At 55.5% G+C, this 18,632-nt stretch overlaps 1 protein-coding gene across 9 annotated transcripts in view; it reads left to right on the forward strand.

Moving 5' to 3' along the window:
- Window positions 1–3,396: 3,396 nt before the first annotated feature.
- LOC123588727 (Grid2 interacting protein) overlaps window positions 3,397–18,632 on the forward strand; it is a 35,706-nt gene continuing 20,470 nt past the window's right edge. For 5 of the 9 annotated variants that reach the window (XM_045459871.1, XM_045459875.1, XM_045459876.1 and 2 more), the window contains exon 1: window positions 16,974–17,108. In XM_045459871.1, coding sequence (XP_045315827.1) covers window positions 17,074–17,108 — 35 coding nt within the window. In that variant the 5' untranslated portion in view covers window positions 16,974–17,073. Of the gene's footprint in view, window positions 3,826–11,680; window positions 11,836–16,973; window positions 17,109–18,632 lie in introns of those variants that run through there. The other 4 variants (XM_045459879.1, XM_045459880.1, XM_045459877.1 and 1 more) reach the window with 2 other exon arrangements.

The raw sequence follows: 18,632 nt of genomic DNA on the forward strand, positions 1-18,632 counted from the left end.
TGCTTAATCGACTGAGCCACCCAGGCGCCCCGACCCCTCCAGTTTTTGACAGTTTCTCCGACTTTCCAGGCCTAGAATCAGTCATTTCTCCAAAGATCCTGCCTCCTTTTATTGGAGAATGATATTAGAAACCAAGATCTGGCGCTAGATGTGCTCAATGCTGCCAGGATGCCTGGCTTCTCAGCCCTCTTGCTGACAGAGCAGGCAGACATATGTTCCTATACTAATCTATGTATATGCACATATCTGTAATGATTTCTTTTTTAAAAAAATTTTTTTAACGTTTATTTATTTTTGAGAGAGAGACAGAGACAGAGCATGAGCCGGGGAGGAGCGGACAGAAAGGGAGACACAGAATCCAAAGCAGGCTCCAGGCTCTGAGCTGTCAGCACAGAGCCCAACGCGGGGCTCGAACCCACGGACCATGAGATTGTGACCTGAGCCAAAGTCAGACGCTTAACCGACTAAGCCCCCCAGGAGCCCCAGTAAATATTTCTGTACGTGCCCATCTGCAGCTATAGTAAGCCAAACTTGAGTTCACGCTAATGTCCCCAACTCTAACCCAGTGCCACATGGATCATTCTAGCTCTCCCTTTTGCTTATCTGTGACCTCCCACTCTGCCAGAGAGTAACCTGGCCCCCACAGTCCACTTACTTAATTGTTCAAGTCCAGCATGCATGTGTGGTGATTTCACAGTTGTTAACCTGTACCCCAGTGGGGACCGACTTCACCAGCTACAGTATAGCTCTGTGTGCTTAGTTTTATGGACTCCACTCATTTCCCAAATTACTTAGGTGAGCATCCTTTCCCATCCAAACCTTATTTCATGGCCTGGACCTCCTCTTCTGATGATGGTAAATCTGACCTCCTCTTCTGATGATGGTAAATCTGGCCGTTGGGTTGATATTCCCCGTGGATACTGGATCTCCCTGCCTTACTGAGTCTCATCATTCTCCTCTGCCATCACTGGACTGAGTGATACCTCCTACCTCAAACCAGCCTGAAGAAACCCTCTTGGCCCACCCACCAAGCTCCCTGACCTCATGGGGGACCCAACCATGGCCCAGCTCCAGCCAGCCTTCACTCCTGTCTGAACATCACTGCTTGCCCTCCAGGACCACGCAGCAGGGGCCGACCACTCTGGGCCCTGGCCAAGCTGTCCAGCCATCCTGCTGGCCTGCCTTGTAACTGGGGCCTTCTCAGGTTACTCGGAGGATCACTTTGCCTTAGAAACTCCAGCTGTCACCTCGGGCGCATCAGTAACCGATGCCAAGGCCCTGAGCGGTGGAGGGCTGGCCACAAGCAAGTGTCCCCAGGCATCCCACAAGCCCCGTGCTCTGTCCCCGCAACCACTGAAAGCACCAGTGAGGAAGGTGAGCGATCTGGGGGTGCGGGGGGTCATCAGCCAACATTCCGGGACGGGTGGCCCTGGGACACCTCCCTCTGATGCCCCAAGATAGCCCATCAGCCCTGCCAGGAGCCTGGATTCCTGTTTCTAGGGGAAGGTGAGACAGCAGAGAGTGGCCCGGACCAGGAGCTCGGGGTGGGCGGGGGAGGGCTTGGGTCGCTCTGCAGGGCTGGGGACAAATAGGAGGGCTTGACATGGTGCAAAAGCCCAGTGGGGTCTGAGTGGCTTTCAGTCCCCGTGACTGTGGACTCCCCAGGTTGTGTGTAGAGGTGCGAGGCATTGCCTGCTCTGGCCTCTGGAAGGCAGCTTGCCATTGGTGCGCCGGCCAGAACAGGTGTGCACGTGGAGGGGAAGCACGGCTCCCAGCCCCAGCTTCAGAGTTTCCAGCCAGCCCCTCTTGGACTGTGGGGGAGCTGGCCGCCTCCCTCGCGGTACAAGAACTGACCTCGGGCTCCTTTAAGACACGGTGATGCCCCCACCCCATCTGGGCCTGGTGGACCCAAGGGTCCAGCACTGCCTCCAAGCGACGGAAAACGCGTCCCTGAGACCCCATGGCAGGATGGCCACTGGCAGAGGAGGACCAGGTCCCCTGGGATGGGTTCAGGAGTAAGCCAGCCGGTCTTGGGGCGTGACAGCCTCCACCACACCCAGGGTGCTCACCCTGTGTCCTCTGGTGGCCAGGTGAGACAGATTCTCACCTGGTTGTTGCTTAAAACCGTTTCTTCCTGGCCCACGATGCTGTCAAGAACCCTGGGTCTCCTCCCCGCCCCAACCTCAAAGACATTTTCAGGTGCCTGGGAGAGGGAGCCACGGGAGGCTGACTCTGTGCAGGGGATCCAGGCATCTGTGGAGGGCCTTCAAAACCAGCCGTCCATGGTTCTTCGAAGCCAGGGTCAGGAAGTCCTCAGAACTAAGGATTCTTCCCCGGAAAACTAAGCCTTCACACCACATACTGCCTACAACTTCAGAGGCTGTCCCTGGGCTGCTGTTCTAAATAGACACAGGGAAACACAGGTTGTTCCATCCAGGACAGTACCCCCCCCCCCCCCCCCCCCCCCCCCCCCCCCGCCTCTCCAGGTTGTGTTCGTTAACCTTAAAAATAAAAATTATTTTTCCGGCAAAAATGGGTTAACTCAAGAATGGTAGAGAATGGTAATTCAGGACAAGCCTATGGCAAAAATCATAGGCTAGTCCCCCAAACCAAGGAGGGGAACTTTCTTTCGCAGAGAAGGAGGAGGAAGTCAGGAAGGGTTGTTTTGAAGGAAAGTCCACTGGGAAAAGTGAGGGATGGGGGCAAAGACAGCTCCTCATTGGCTCAGCTGAGTTGCAGGGCGCTCCCTTTCTTGGAGGAAAGGCTATGCACATCTTTCCCTGTTGGACCTGAACTAGATGATTCTCTTCTGTTTGATGATTCCTCTGTGGGGGTTGGTAATAGATCATTCTTCCTACAGTTGAGGTAGACTGTTATGGCTCCCCCTTCTGGCCTCCTGGCTCCCTTTTAGTGAGGTTTCCCATTATTAATTTTCCCATTAAGGTTTGTGGCCCCAGCCCACCTCACCGATGCCCACATCTGGCCTCTTTTGGAAGACAGAGGCACCCCCCCCCACCCCCCCACCTCCCCCCACCCCCCCGCTCCCGCCCCCAGCCAGGCTCTCCTACAGCCGGGAGCCTAGAGACCTCCAGGTCAGCCATACCATGCTTCCTTCCCCAAGGAAGTCAAAAAGGAGAGTCCTACAATTCAAAGGGCAAATCCCCGCCAAAGTCAGTAGGAATTTGTGAGTTCATGTCACTGGGAAGTCCCTTTGTCACATGGAAGTTGGTGACTTTCAGGCACAGCTGGATCCAGGAGTTCAGACACTGTTTTAAGAACTAATTCTCCACGTGGAGGCAGAGAGAATTAGAGGCTCAGACTGGCGCATCTCCTGGGCATCTAAGCGGCCTGCAGGGCCACAAGGAATCCCCTGGGCAGTGTCTCTCCTCCAGCCGCACTGCCAGCGCTGCCATGCCGGCCACCAACCAGGGCTGGCCCGAAGACTTTGGCTTCCGGCTAGGCGGCTCGGGCCCCTGCTTCGTCCTGGAGGTGACAGAAGGGAGCAGTGCTCACGCCGGGGGTCTGCGGCCCGGGGACCAGATCCTGGAGGTGGAGGGGCTGGCCGTGGGCGGCCTGAGTCGCGAGCACCTCGTGCGCCTGGCCCGGCGCTGCCCGCGCGTGCCGCCCAGCCTCGGTGTGCTTCCGGGCCCCGACGGGGATCCAGCCGCGGGATCCTGCCGCGCGTCCCCGACCGCAGCCCTGCGGCCGCTGCGCCCCAGCAGAGGCCTCTCCCTGGGCCGCGAGCTGCTGCGTCTGACGGGCCGCAAGCGCCCCGAGGCCGTGCACCGGGAGCGCAGGCGCAAGGCCCAGGAGTTCAGCCGCAAGGTAGGAGCCGCGAGGGGTGAGGGGTGAGGGGTGAGGGGTGAGGAGTCGGGGTGGTGGGCAGGGGACCCTGAGCACGGGCCTGTTGTGGGCCTGGAGCTTGAGGCTCCCATAACCTGGAGCTGAGGAATCTTCTGGAGACATATTTACCAGAAATATAATGACATTCAAGCTTCCAAGCCCTGTACCTAATTTTGTAATTCTTAATCTTTTTTTTTTTTTTTAAGTTTATTTACTTATTTTTGAGAGAGACAGAAGGAGCTAGCGGGGGAGGGACAGAGAGAGCTAGAGAGAGAATCCCAAGCAGGCTCCACACTGTCAGCACAGAGCCTGATGCAGGGCTCTAACTCATGAGCCACGCACGAGATCATGACCTGAGCCGAAACCAAGAGTTGGACGCTTAAGCCACTGAGCCACCCAGGCGCCCCGTAATTTTGTTAACTCTTGTTCGATTGTTTTGTAGAAGTTGCTTTTCTTTTTTATTGACATACACAGGTGTATAAAGTACATCAAGTGTACAGATCAACACATTTAACGTACGCACACACCCATGTAATCAACCACCCTCCTCAAAATGTAGAGCAACAGAATATAGATAATGACAGAATGTAGAAAACAGAATGATTCCTTCTCCCCGGAAAGTTCCCACGTGCCCTTTTTTCTGTCCTATTCACCCCATCAAGAGGTAGCTGATATTTCGAACTCCATCATTAGAGATGACTTTTGCCTGTTTGTGAGGTTGGTGTTAATGGCTGTACTTGATGTTAATGGACGTACAGCACGTTCTCTTTGGCGCCGAGCTTCTCGTTATGCCCGTGACTCTCACCCACATCCTGTGGTAGTGGATGTTCCCTTCCATTGCCCGTATTACTAACATAGTGTCTTAGTCTGTTGCGGCTGCTGTAACAAAACACCAGGGACCAGGGGGCTCAGAAACAAAAGGAATTAATTTCTCACCATTCTGGAGGCTGGAAGTAGAGGTTCTCAGCACACCAGCAGATTTGGTGTCTGGCGAGAGCCACTTGTGGGTTCATGGCTGGTGCCTTCTCCCTGTGGTGACAGGGGCAGGGGGACTTGCTGGGATTTCTTGTCTAAAGGCACTAATCCCATTCGGAAGGGCTCTACCCAGAGCCCTCCCAGAGGCCCCACCTCCTAATACCATCATCTTTGGGGCTTAGGATTTTAATATATGAATTTAGGAGGAACACAAACATTCAGAGAATAGCACACAGTGTTCCTTTTTTTAAAGAGTCACAGTTGTTTCAGGCCCCACAAAACTGGGATCTGGCCCTGCCTTACACAGCAGTGTGGCTGGCTAGCTGGCCATAGGAGGCCCCGGTTCATGTCCCCCAACCTTCCAAAAGCATTTCCTCTCAGACTTTGGCGTGAACGGGCCCTGAGCGGTGGCAGGTGGGAAGTTAGGGCTTCCCTGAGGACTGAGAGTGACAGCCTGGAATGACCACAAGAAGAGCCCAAGGTCTGAGTCACCTACCGGAAGCAAGGGGTGGCCACCAGGAGAGGTGGAGACCCAGGGCTGGAAAGGAAGGTCTGAGGATGGTGTTGGCCTCGGGCCAGAATCCCAAGCAATCCCTGATTTGCAGAAACCTGACCCTTTTCTGGACAAATCCAGGCAAACCCAAGAAACTGGGGTGTGACACAGTCATGGAGGAAGAGGCTGACCAGTATGGTCATGTCTGTTTGGGACCATGGGCAAGATCTCCATGCAGGAACCATCTCAGTCCATCCCCCCTCGTATAGCTGTCCTCCAGGGCCTTCAGATGTGGACGCCGAGCCCAACATCTTGGGAACTCAGTTTGATGATTGGGACACCCTTCCTTGTCCTCCATGGAAAGGTCACTACTCATTCCTCCTCTTGGCAGAGCTTGACCATGAGATTTGGGGGAGCAGAGGGCTGGGAAGCCCTGTTTGCATTTGGCTGTTGCAGAAGTGGCTCCCAGCCCACTGCCCAGTGTCAGACCTCCATTCACCTAGCCTTCTCCAGTGCCCAAGCTTGGTCCAGTCCTCCCTTCTTTTAACCTACCCCCCCCACCCCCCGCCAGGAGCCTCAGCTCCACCATGTACCCTGGTATGACCCTTTGTCTGGGCAGGACCCCAACTTGAGCCTTTCAGCCCGTGCCCCTGAGCAGGCCAGCCTCTGTAGCCAAGTATATGCAGTCACTCTCTCATATACACAACACTTAGCTCTGGCCTCCCTAGGTCACCAGTGTCCAGCTCCTCAAAAGATATGACTTCCTTTCTATCCCCAGAATAGGCTCTGCTGTCGTAGCAAACAACATCAAACATCTTGATGTCTTTGCACACCCCACGAGTTTATTTTTCATCCATACAAAGTCCTCTAAAAGTCCAGGCGACACTCTGGGGTGGCTGACCTCTACATGAGGCCCTCAACATCCCAAGACGCCCCCATCTCAATGCGAGGCTTCAGGATTTTCTCTAGAAGAGAGCATGGAAAATTGTGCATCAGCTTTTAGGGACTTCAAAAAGCAAACTACTGCACCTGCAGTCAATGTTCATTGGCCAGAACTAGTCACGCTGCTGCTCCCAAAGGGTGCTGGGAAATGCAGTCTTCTGTGCGTCCAGGGAGGAGAGCTCGAAATATTGGTGAGCACTTGTGCCCAATCCGTCCCGGCTGCTGTAACAGAATGCCACAGACTGGGTGGCTTAGAAACAACGAGAATTTATTTCTCACAGTTCTTGAGGCCAGAAGTCCAAGATGAGTGTGCCAGCCAGCATGATGGAGTGAGGGCTCTCTTCCAGGTTGCAGACTTCTCTTGTCCTCACAAGGGGGCAGGAGCTGGGAGCTCTCTGGGGCATCTTTCATAAGGGCACTAATCCCACCCACAAGCACCCCACTCTCATGACCTAATCACCTCCCAAAGGCCCCACCTTGTAATACCATCACACTGGACATTAGGTTATTAACATATGAGTGGGGAATGGGGCGGGGGGTGCACCACCATTCAGACCACAGCAACTAGTAATGCCTGCTAGAATTCCAGATGACCTGGAAGGCCTGCCCGAGGCTCCGTCCAGCCTCTGGCGAGTTGGAAGGGGGCATGGTCAGAACCCCCAGAAGGTCAAGGTGGATATGAAGACCTGGCCACAAAGCAGGGCCAGGGTGGTGACCAGCGCGGGGAGGAACGTGACCGGCCGCCCAGGCCAGCCATGATGTGTTTTCTGGCAAGGGGGAGTGCTGGGTTCTGGTTAGAGCTCACCAAGCATCTCCCAAAAACTGAGAGCAAATCCCCAGGAAAGACTGCCTCAGGACAATCAAGGGCTTTCTGACAATTAGCTTCCAGCGCTCTCCCTGCCCCAGTTTTTCCTCCTTGAAGATTCTGATATTTAATAGAAATCCATTAGTGTCCCGTGATGGTGCCTCACGCTTAGATATAGGTTGGGAGCATCTGGGTAATAGCTGACACCAAAACCGCACTGTGGCACAGGCCCCAGGGGGGAGGAACTATTTTTTCCTCTTTCTTACATAAAACGTCTTTCCAGCTAGCCATGTTCTCCTTTGAATTGAGGCTGCATCTGACTTTGATTTCAAAGCCACTAACCTTCCTCGGCACAGTGGGTGGAAGAGAAGGGGGTGCTGGTGCTGCAGCCCACCCTGCTCACCACCAGGGAAACTGAGGTCGGCAGGGGAGCTGCAGGAAACGCCGTGAGAGGACAGCCAGCCACCACTGTGGCTCTTCAGTTCAGTTCCAGAAACATCCAGTGAGTGCCTACTATGTGCCAGGCCCTGTGCTCAGGTCTGGGTCTCAGGCCGTCACATCGGGTCATACCAGGCGGAGGAGACAGACGTGTGGGGGGCGTGTGCTAGGACTCAGGCCTGACGCCCTTGAACCGCTGTTTCTATGGCATCATCACCTCTGGAAAGCCTTCCTGAATCGCCTTGTGCGTCTATCTAGGAGGGAGTTAGACATGCAGTTCTGAAGTTCAGGAGCAGGCTCTGGGCTGAAGATCAAGGTCCAGGAGTCACCATTTGGGGTCCTTGCCCAGAGAATTGCCACAGGATGCTGCAAGAAGGGGGCGCACCGTAGTGGGTCAGGGCAGTTGAATAGAAATAGCAAGTGCAGACAGCTCTGGGCCAGAAAAGTTAAGAGCATGATGGGGTTGCAGGGCAAGAAGGACTTGATGTACTCATGTATTTACAGGTGGGGAGGGACTTGAACATTTATAAAAGCTCAAGGGAAGGAGGCAGTAGAGACGCTGACATCCATGTGTTTCGCCATCATTGATTACGGGCGTGATGCGCCAGGGCTGGGGAGACAGCCGTGATGAGGGCAGGCAGGGAAACTGCTCCCCTGTAGCTCATGTTCCTGTGGGGAAGAGCCAGAGAGGAAGTGGACAAATCTATAAGCAAGCTATCCGGGCATAACGATCAAGGAGGTGAAGAAATAAACAGGGAGATGAGAGAGAGATGGGGGCCATCTGGCCAGGGTGGTCAAGAAGCGTCCTCAAGGAGGTGACTTTTGAGCGGAGAGCCACGTGACAAGTAGGTGGCAGGAAGAGAAGGTGGGGACAGGTGGGGCAGAGGGGTGTCTGTGGACTGGAGGGTTGACCTTGACCAGGAAGTGGGGAGCCCTTGGTTCTCGGGCGGCAGAGGGCTGTGGGGAAGGATGCTGTCTGCGGATGTCTGGAGGTGGATGGAAGGTGGAAAAGGTGGCTCTGGCTGAGGCTGCACCCGCACTCCCCTAACAGAGACGCGTGGCAAACTCACAGGCTCGCTCTGCCGCCCAGCCTCCCACCTCTGCTTCGGGGTCAGCTCAGGTTGTCAGTGTCCAGACACACCTCAGACCCCTGACCATGAAGGGAGGGTTCTCGTGGAGGATGGACAGACCATGGCTAACTGCTACATTAAAAAAGAAGTGTTTGGGGGGCACCTGGGTGACCCAGTTAAGCGTCTCACTTTGGCTCAGCTCATGATCTCATGGTTCTTGGGTTCAAGCCCTGCGACTGGCTCTGTGCTGATGGCTCAGAGCCTGGAGTCTGCTTCAGATTCTGTGTCTCCCTCTCTCTCTGCCCCTGCCCCACTCACACTCTGTTTGTCTCTCTCAAGAACAAATAAACATTTTTAAAAATTAAAAAAAAAAGCCACCTCACTCTTGTGATTCCATTCACAAGAAGTATCCAGTGTAAACAAATCCGCGGACACAGAAAACAGATTAGTGGCTGCCACCTGGCTGGGGGAAAGCGGCCGAGGGAGTGAGTACTTCGTGGGCATAGAGTTTCCATTTGGGGGGATATGAAAATGTTCTGGAACTGGATGGTGGCGATGGTTAAACCATGTTGTGAATGTACTCAATGCCACTGAATCGTACACATTAAAATGGTTACAATGGTAAATTGTATGTTACGTGCATTTTTACTACAGTAAAAAATAAAGGGAGAAATGATAACATGCACTCTTTTTCCTGACTGTATAAACCATATAAACTGTAGAGAAAATGGAAACCACTGACTTATTTAAAAAATCCAGATCACTCTAAAACTTAGTGCATATTTCCAATTCATAGATATATGTGTAATTGTATATGTATAAAAATGTAACACTGCACATCCCATTTGTAACCTGTTTTTTTCACTTGCCTGTTTATCACATTTTCCTGTATATTTTATAACAGCTTCATTGAGATATATCCACATGTCATACAATCTACTCATTTAAAGTGTACAATTCAGTGGTTTTGGATATATTCACATATTTATGCAACCATCACCAGGATCAATTTTATTTGTTTATGTTTGTTTAGTTTTGAGAGAAAGAGACAAAATGTAAGCAGGGGAGGGGCAGAGAGAGAGGGAGACACAGAATCCAAAACAGGGTCCAGGCTTCCAGCTGTCAGCACAGGGCTCGAACCCAGGAACCGTGAGATCATGACCTGAGCCGAAGTTGGATGCTTAACCGACTAAGCCACCCAGGCACCACCACGATCAATTTTAGGACACTCTAGTTACCCCACCAAAAGAACCTCCACAGGCTTAGCCATCACTCTCCATTTCATGTTTTTTTTTTTTTAATGTTTATTTACTTTTGAGAGAGACAGAGACAGAATGAGAGTGGGTTAGGGGCAGAGAGAGAGGGAGACACAGAATCTGAAGTAGGCTCCAGTCCCTAAGCTGTCAGCACAGAGCCTGACACGGGGCTCGAACTCACAAGCTGTGAGATCATGACCTGAGCCGAAGTCGGACGCTCAACTGACTGAGTCCCCCAGGCGCCCCTCCATTTCATGGTTTCAAATAAAGATCTTCAGCACCATTTTTTCTGACCAAATAGTCCCACCTTACATCAAATGTAAGATGCCGTCTTGCACCATCAATTGCAAGATGCCCGTTTTATTGACCATCAACAGAGAAAAACCTGTGCCAGTTAACCCATGACCCATATTTCCTTATTACTTACTCATCATTTAGTTTAGTAGCCATTGAAAGAGAATTTCTAGACTCATTTGGAACATATTTAGTACCGGCAATGCACGTAAGTCAGTTCAAGTAACATGGTGAACATCTATGACCACATCCATATACATGCACAGGAACAGCAATTAGCCATAAGATACATCCTGATTTCAGAGACGCTCGCCCCCAGAATCAACGATGTCCAGTACCACAGGGTATCAGGTGAACTTGGCTCTCCAACAACAGAAGTTGACTGTGCTAACTTGGGCAGGAGAAAGGGATCGGGGGGACGAACGATTCACAGAGTCGGCACTGGAGATCCAGCCTTAGAACCGGGACAGGACCAGCAACCTGAGGTCCAGCTGTCCTAAACCACCCAGTTAGGACAAGTCCGCTCAGGGTGCACTGCGGGGCTTTGTCACCACCCTGAGCAAGCTTTGCTGTCCCCCTGTCTCTGCATCATCTTTTCAAGAGGCAAAACCCTGGACAAGAGCCTCCAACTGCCCAAAGCTACCCTTGGCTGCCCCATAACTGCCAGAGTCTTGCCTCCCACATGGTTTGGGGTTTCCCCCTTTCTTGGCTGAATAGCCAGGACTACAACTACCCCCCCCCCACCACCAAATGGATGTGCTACAGTTATTTATCCAATATTATCAGGATTTCTGTATTGCTTCCAATGTCTCCATGAACAATGCAGAGTGAACCTCTTCACTCATAAATCTTTGTGCATAGTCTTGTCTTTCAGGACAGATCTAGGATACGTTTCTAGACCATTGGGTAAAGTCCTGGTGCATTTTTAGGCTCTGAACACACTTACCAAGCTTCCCTCCAGAAACATGGTGCCCGTTTGCATGCCCCTTTCCAACGGCTGCATGGACTCCTCTGAGTAGATGTACCTTGATTGGTACCAGCTGGTTTGGACACAAAGCAGAAGAAAACAGAAGTCCAGAGGGAGCACTGGAGGAGTCCAAATTCAGGGCTAGGCACACACCCCAGGGCTTTTTTGTGGTGCCAGAATGTTCCCTGTGGGATCTCTCAGCAAACCGGGTGGTGGCAGGGAGTATAGTGTTATAATAATAGTAACTAGCAATTATTGAGTGCCTGGCACATTTTAAAGCTCTTGTATTGATTCCTTTGATCCTTACAATACTCAGTGGAAGGGCGGTCTCTGGGTTCGAGTCCTGACCCCGCGGCCTTGGGCAAATCAACCCCACCTCTACCAGCTTCCGTTTGCTTAGATGTCAATGAGGATATCAGCCCTGCCACCTTGTATGGCTGCCGTGAGGCTGGAAATGACGTGACTTGGGTAAAGAGCTCACGACAGAGCTCGGGCAGTGCTCCAACTGTCCTGCGGAGGGAAATTGAGGGAGGTGCCCGAGGCGAGCAGTATTCTGTTCTGGGTCCCTGTGGTCGTTCACCAGACCCTTCCTTGCAGGTGGATGAGATCCTGGGGGACCAGCCAACCGCCAAGGAACGGGTGTTCGCTGCCCTGAAGCAGTTTGCGGCACAGCAGCGAGTTGATGACCTGGTGTGGGCGCTCACCCTGGTGCTGCCCAGGGAGGCCCGTGCACCACTCATGGACAACCTCAGGTACCTTCGTTGGGGGAGGACTGGGCGGGCAGAGTGTGTCTTGCTTAGAGATGTCCGCTGTTCTGCCGCTGCCCCAGGCGCTATGCTGTGCGTCTTGCCACGGAACTGAACCCCAACACTGATCCACTCGCAAGGTGGGCCGGTGGCCTGAAGGCCGACCCTGAGAAGGGCGGCTGTTGGCTCTGCTGGGTGCCAGGGCATCACTGTGTACGAGTCGGGATGGCTGCTGGATGCTGGGCTGGGACAGGCTGCAGAGAGGACCCATCTCCTGCAAGAAGGACGCCCCGTGCTACAAACAGTGTGTGCTCTGTGCCCTCTGATGATGCCAGCTGTGCACCAGGGACCTCATCAGGGCCCTAGAGAAACACTCTCTGGCTGAATCACCCCAGCACTATTATTATGCCCATTTCTCGGAGGCAGACTGAGGCTCAAAGAGGTTAAGAGGCTGGCCCAAAAGTCACACAGCAAATGAGTGCTGTCACAGGACCATGAACCCATCAGCTGTGCGCTTTGTGTTATGCTCAGCTTTGGACCCTGTCAGTTTATCCTTTAGGAAAAAAATTTCCTGGTGGGTTTACACCTGGCGTGGCCTCTGAGTGTTCTGAGCCCCCCACACCCACCCCCTTTCCCACCAGGGCATCACAGCCCTGCACAGCACAGCTTTGGTCAGGCCCCCTCTGAGTGATGCCTGATGCCTTCCCTGCCGGGATCCCGCGGGGTCTTTCTCTCCTCACCCTGCCTCCAGGGCCTGCGATGGCTCCCCCCTCCCCCTTCCTGGGCTCAGCCCGCCCCCTGCCCTTGCTGCCATTCACCCCACAGCCTGCCCCTCCCTCTGGGCCTGGCCAATGTCAGGGACAGGGCTGGCCACCCCCCCACCAAGCCCGGGCGCAGCGTCTCGGCTCTGCAGCGGAGCACAGAAGGCCACCGAAAGAGGCCACCATGAGCTGCCTGGGGTGAGTTAGGGGCCTGCCCCTTGCTAGGAAAATCCAAAGAGAGGAAAAAAAAAAAGTTATTTCTACAGCCTAATTTTCAGCGGATGATGGGCTGGCGCTGAGGGCTCCCTGGGGAGGTGATGGATGGGCAGCCCCCCACCCCGCCCATCTCCACCAGGGCTGGGTTAGGGGCGAGGGCGGCTCACCGTCCCCTGGGAAGTTGGCACACTTGTGTCGAGGCTGCTAGCAGCTGGACTCAGCTGGCCCTCTCGGTCCCCCTCGTCTCCCTTCGGAGCTGCCCCGGCTTCCGTCTCTGTCGCCTCTGTCTCCCGGGACAGCCTGTCTGCCTCCCTGAGCCTGCTTTCCCGTTCGTTAGTCCCCAGGCGACCGGCAGTGGGTCAGGAAGAGCCAGGGTGGGGGAGGCGCCCCCTTGGGTGTGCTTGGTTTAGAGTCCGAGGAAGTGGGAACCCTGGACAGCCGGGGATGCCCGGTCCCCGCAGCATCCCCCGGGCACTGCTGGGGAGGATGAAACGGCAGCTCTGTTGTCAGCGATTGTCAAGTTCGACAGGAAAATTGGGGAGGATGCTGGCAGAGGGGGCGGCGCCCAGCTGGGCTCTGCAGGGAGAGGGGTACCTTGGCAGCGTGTGGCCTCAGCCGCCCCCACCCCCATCTCCTTACCGTCCACCTCCCCACCCCCACTCCCAGGCTCTGTTGGCCCACACGCTGGGTTCCAGGGTTGCGGCAGTGATCCCCGGTGCAGCACCTTCTATGGGAGAGCTCACAGGGGGTATGGAGGAGCCACAGATACAGTTACCTGTGATTCTGAGGGCTGAGTGCCGGCAGCCCAGGGCTAACTCAGCAGGGCGCAATCAGGACAGGCTCCCTGGAGGAGGCAGCCAGCGCCCCTGCTGTGGCTCAGTGACCCTCCGAGTCTGGCAGTATGTCCTATGGGGGTGGGAAGACAGCCCCCTAGAAGATTTCATCAGAGCCAGGCATGTAGCCACAGAAGTGGACCCTGCCAGGGCGAGGGTGGTACCGCTCAGTACCCAACACTGGGCACCCAACAGTACCCGGCCGTGAACCACCTTGCTGGGGTGGGTGGCCACAAAGAGCCACCGCTGCAGCCTTGGGATGTCCCATTGGGGAGAGACAAGGTTTAAATGAGAGATTGAGCAGCCAAGTGGTAGGTGAACCTGCGTGTGTGTGTGTGTGTGTGTGTGTGAGAGAGAGAGAGAGAGAGAGAGAGAGAGCGCTTGGCAGAGGCTGGAACCCACCCCAATCACCGTGTGACCTCTGAGGGTTGGTCCCAGGGGCCAGATCAGAAGGCTTGGGGAGAAAGCAGAGGGAGCGGTGAGATCATGGAGCACAGCAGCCACATGTGCTTTTTTAAAAGTTAAACTTAATGATTATTAAATAAAATTTAAAATTCAGCCTCTCCGGCTCGCTAGGCCCATTTCGAGTGCCCAGTAGCCACGTATGACTAGTGGCTCCCGTGTGGGACAGTGCACATTTAGAACGTGTCCATCGCCGCAGAAAGTTCTCCTGGTCGGTGCTGCCATGAGGGTAAGATCTGGGTCAGCGGTGGTAACGTAGGCCAAGGGGTTCGTTCTGCAGCTCAGAGCCTAATGTGGATCTATCCCCAAAGGGATCCCAGTTTGATGAAGTGATAAAATGACTTTCTAATTAGGACGGGCCAGGCAGTTTGGGAAGTGTGACGTAGTCAGGAGGGAGCAGGGGAGCGAAGGTGGCTTTGTAGTCTGCTGTGTTCCAGGGAATCTAGAAGGAGCCAGAGGGGCAGCTGGGTGGGAGGAGAGGGAAGCAAAAGCTGTGATGGAGGAAGCTGGGATCTGGAACCCCAACAGACCTAGCTTGAACCCCCGGGTCCACTCACTGGCCATGCAGCCTTGGGCAGGCTGACTGGCCTCTACAGTTTGTCTGAAGAATGGGGCTGCCAACCCTTACGTGTTCCCAGTAGGGCTCTTGGTAGGAAATCACATAAATGAAGTGTGCCATCTACAAGCAAGGAAGAGATCTGTTGAGAATCTGGGGTGAGGGGACACTTGCACCCCACTTCATCCTCTTCTGCCTTAATGACAAATGTCCGAGGCACCATACTGCCAAGCGATTGGGAGAATTCTTATGAAACTGAGCAGAAGTACAAGGGACATAGTATGTGCTCAGTTAGTGTGGGCTTCCCCTGGGGAAGATCTCTTTGGCACTGTTGGCATTTGGGGCCCAATAATTCTCTATTGCGGGGGGTGGGGGTACTGTATGTTGTCAGATGCTTACAGCATCTCTGGCCTCCACCCACTAGATGCCAGTAGCACACTTTCCTCCCAATTGTCACTTTGTGACAGCCCAAATTGTCTCCAGACAGTGCCAAATGTCCCCTGGGGGGCAAAATCACACAGTTGACAACTGCTGTCCTAGAGTGATGTGCCTTTAGTAGCATCCTCTCGTGGGGCAGGCTCTGCAGCAAAGGCCAGCTGTCGGCTGACCCCTGCCCTCACCCCCCACCATGTCGTCTTGGGCTATCTGGCCAGGTGCAGATATTATCCCCTTCTGATGCCTTCACTGTGCGCTGGGCTGCTGGGGCAGAGGGGCGGCATGTGCTGTGGACAGAGAGGGACGGGGACAGGGGACGACAGTGACGCCTGGCCCCAAGGCGGTGTGTGCACTTGCGCCTGTGTCTGGCATTTGCTCTGTGTTCACACCTCCTCTGCCCACAGCAAGGCGGACCGACCGTCTTCATGGCCTTCGGGCAGGCCTGGTTCTGGATGCTGGGCCATTGCACCTGGAGCCAAACAGAAACAGCTCATGATGGGACAGCGGTGGCCCTGCAGATGTCAGGGAGCTGTATTGACTCTGGAGGTTTTCAGGCTTTTCTGTCCCTGGCAGGGCTGAGGACAAGGCCTGGGAGGATGCCGCATGAGTGCTGGCTCCGGCTTCCCGCTGCTGCTGCTGCTGCTGCTGCTGCTGCGGGGAGAAAAGCAGGCCTGGTTGATAACAGGAGGGCAGCGGCCTCACTGGGGCCAGGAACGTGGGGCTGCGGGTGGACTGGGCAGCATGGTCTGAACCGAGTACCAGGTCTGACCATGCAGTCCTGCAGGGGCCTCCCTGTGACCGGCTGCAGGAGCCCCTAGGCAAGACCACATAAGATGTTCCTTCCTCCCAGTGACTGACACAGACCTATAGGCCAGGGGGTTTCTGCCTCTGCAGTGCCAGTCTCTCTGGGTAGTGGCCACCTCGTGGTGAGGAGACGGCTTTCTGTTGATGTCCCCCAGGGAGCCCTCAAGATGTCCTGTGTCTATGTTTCCTGAGGGCGAGCAGGACTTCATCAGCCAGAAATGACCATGCAGTGGATTCTCTGGGGTCAGTTCCTGCTCTGACTCCCAGGGAGTAGCAGGCCCAGAGCCAGAGAAGGGTCCAGACCCCCTTTCTTGTTAACTCCCACTTCTCCCCTTAGCTGTTCCTCCGATTCTCTCCCAACAGGAGGCCGGCTGGCCTCCTGAGCCTCACTTGGGAGTTGCCCCAGCCTGGCCGCCCCTCCTCACTTCCCCTCACTCACCAGATCTCACGTACTCTCCTTCCTCTGTGTTTTTAGAACCTAGCCACTTACCCCACCCCACACCCTTCCCTGTTCCCCTCCCAGCCTCACCCACTCCCCTGGTGCACCAAAACCTCTGGGGTCCCTCCGCCTCTCCTTAAATCCTGAGACAGACCCTCCCCTGGCTCCTCGCGGTTCTCAGTGTTCAGTCTCAGACGCTGACAATGGCGTTCAAGACCTCCCTCTCTAGCCTCTTGATTAGCGCTTCTCTCCGGGGTAGGTGAGAAGGGCTTCCCCGCGCTGACCCACTCCTTGAAGCCTAACGCTAAGACTACCCTCTCCGGAAAGACTTCCCGTGCTCTACAAAAGAAAGTCGGAGCTTCTCCCGAACTGTGGGGTTCAGTCTCGCCGCAGCCAGGTGCAAGGGGCCTGGGCGCCAGGGCCCGAGGGGCTGGAGGCGAGGCACCTGGGGAGGGACTGAAGAAGCCGGCCGAGAGGAAGCAGCGTTGACAGCCCCGAACCTCCCCCCAGATCCCCCGGAGCTAGCGGAAGGGTCCCCCGTGGGGGCGGGGCGGGGCGGGGCCACCCGAGAAGGGGCGGGAGCGGGGCCGCGGGCCCGGGCGGCTCGGGAGGGGCCGAGTGCGCTCGCCCGGCAGAGGCTCGTGGAGTCGCGGCGCCCTCGCTCCGCTCGCGGGCTCGGCCACCCCTACCTGTCGGCACCTGCCGCGCCGCCGCCGCCGCCGCCGCCGCCGGCTCCAGATGGGGAAGGACCAGGGCTTCTCTCGGCACTTTCGGTAGTTTCCCCCCCCGCGCCCCGCGCCCCCGGGAACTGTGCGCCCTGGGCGCGGCGCACCCCCCTCGGGCGGCCTGAGAAGGGGTGGGGCTGGGGCACTGAGGTGGACACCCACCCGGTACACGGAAGCGAGTTCCCCGCGTTGGGTGCCTGGAACCTGCATGCGCCTCTAGGGGTCGGGATGGGGGTGGGGGGAAACCAAGGGCTGAGACTGAAAAGCCCTCTCTCCTTCCTACGATTGGGCAGATGGAGAGAACTGGCCAGAGAGCCGTGTCAGGGAATGTGGTGGAGAGAGAGGACCCTAGGGCAACCCCTAGGAGGAACCTGGAGATGGATTTACACCTGACCCCCCAGGCAGAGAGAACAGAACTGACTGACTGAAGTTGTGTGGCCAGGGAAGAGTCCTGTGGTCTCAGAGAAGCCCGTTGGCACGGCAGGGATCTGAGAGTCCTGGGGCAGCCATACCCGCAGAGTCAGAGGGGCAGTGGTCCATGAGGCTTCAATGCGCCTGGCTGTCCTGGGTTAGTGGATTCGGAACAGACCCAGGGCTGGGGTACCTGGCCAGACTGAGCCTCATGGAGGCCGACACAGCCAGGAAGGGCATCTGGTTCACAAGGCAGCCTTGGCCTCTGGCTTAGCCCTGAGGACACCAAGCAGGGAAAAGGGCACCAATCTTTTCCCACCTGTGCAGTTGGTGACTCACTGTGGTTACCACCCCAGGGGGCGCAAGACCTTTTCTAATTGCTGCTGGAGGGTGGAGCTGGGTGGTCATCTGGCCCATGCCCAGGTTCGACCTAGGGGCTGGGGGAGCGGGGCCGATGCCTTCTGGAGCCTGGGGCTGGAGCCCCAAGTGGGAGGTGGACAACTTCCCACTTGTCATCCCTCTGCTTGAGCTTGAAACATGTGGTGGGTCTGGGAGGGTGTGGGGAATGTGCAGGCCAGGCAGATGGAAGTGTCAGGCTCCGGAGACCTTGAGTGACCATCTGGGGAATGAGGCTGAGGCTCTATATTTTTGGGAATCGCTGTGGATGAGCAAGGACAGCATCAGGCCAGGATGCTCCTGGAAGAGTTGAGTAGGCCTTTCATCTTGGCCTCCTGGTCGCCTGAAACATTCAGAGGTGGGCGGGCAGCCCTGATGCCCCCTCCTCCTGGAGGATCCACATCCCTTCCTTCCTATCGGCCAGCTTATTCTGCTTGCCTGGTCTTCTTAATCCTACCCATAGAGGTTGGGGGAAATAGGGTGGGGGCCACTGGACAACCTCAGAGGGATTATATTTCAGCTGGCTGCAAAGCCACTGTTCCCTTCTTCCTCCCTCCTCCCCACCATGCCCTTGGCATTGGCTCCTGGTACAAAGAACATGGAAGGGAGCCTTGGGATGCAGCCAGGGAGGCCTCACTAGCAACCAGAACTTCGGAGTCCCTCGGCAGAGTCCTGCCACAGAGCTGAGGCTCAGAGGCCAGCCTTCGGTCCAAGCTGTGCCAGGGGCCAGCTGTGTAAGCCTGGAAAGTTACAGATCTTCTCTGA

Source organism: Leopardus geoffroyi, chromosome E3 (genome assembly GCF_018350155.1).
Source record: "Leopardus geoffroyi isolate Oge1 chromosome E3, O.geoffroyi_Oge1_pat1.0, whole genome shotgun sequence".
In the NCBI taxonomy this organism is placed as follows: domain Eukaryota; kingdom Metazoa; phylum Chordata; class Mammalia; order Carnivora; family Felidae; genus Leopardus; species Leopardus geoffroyi.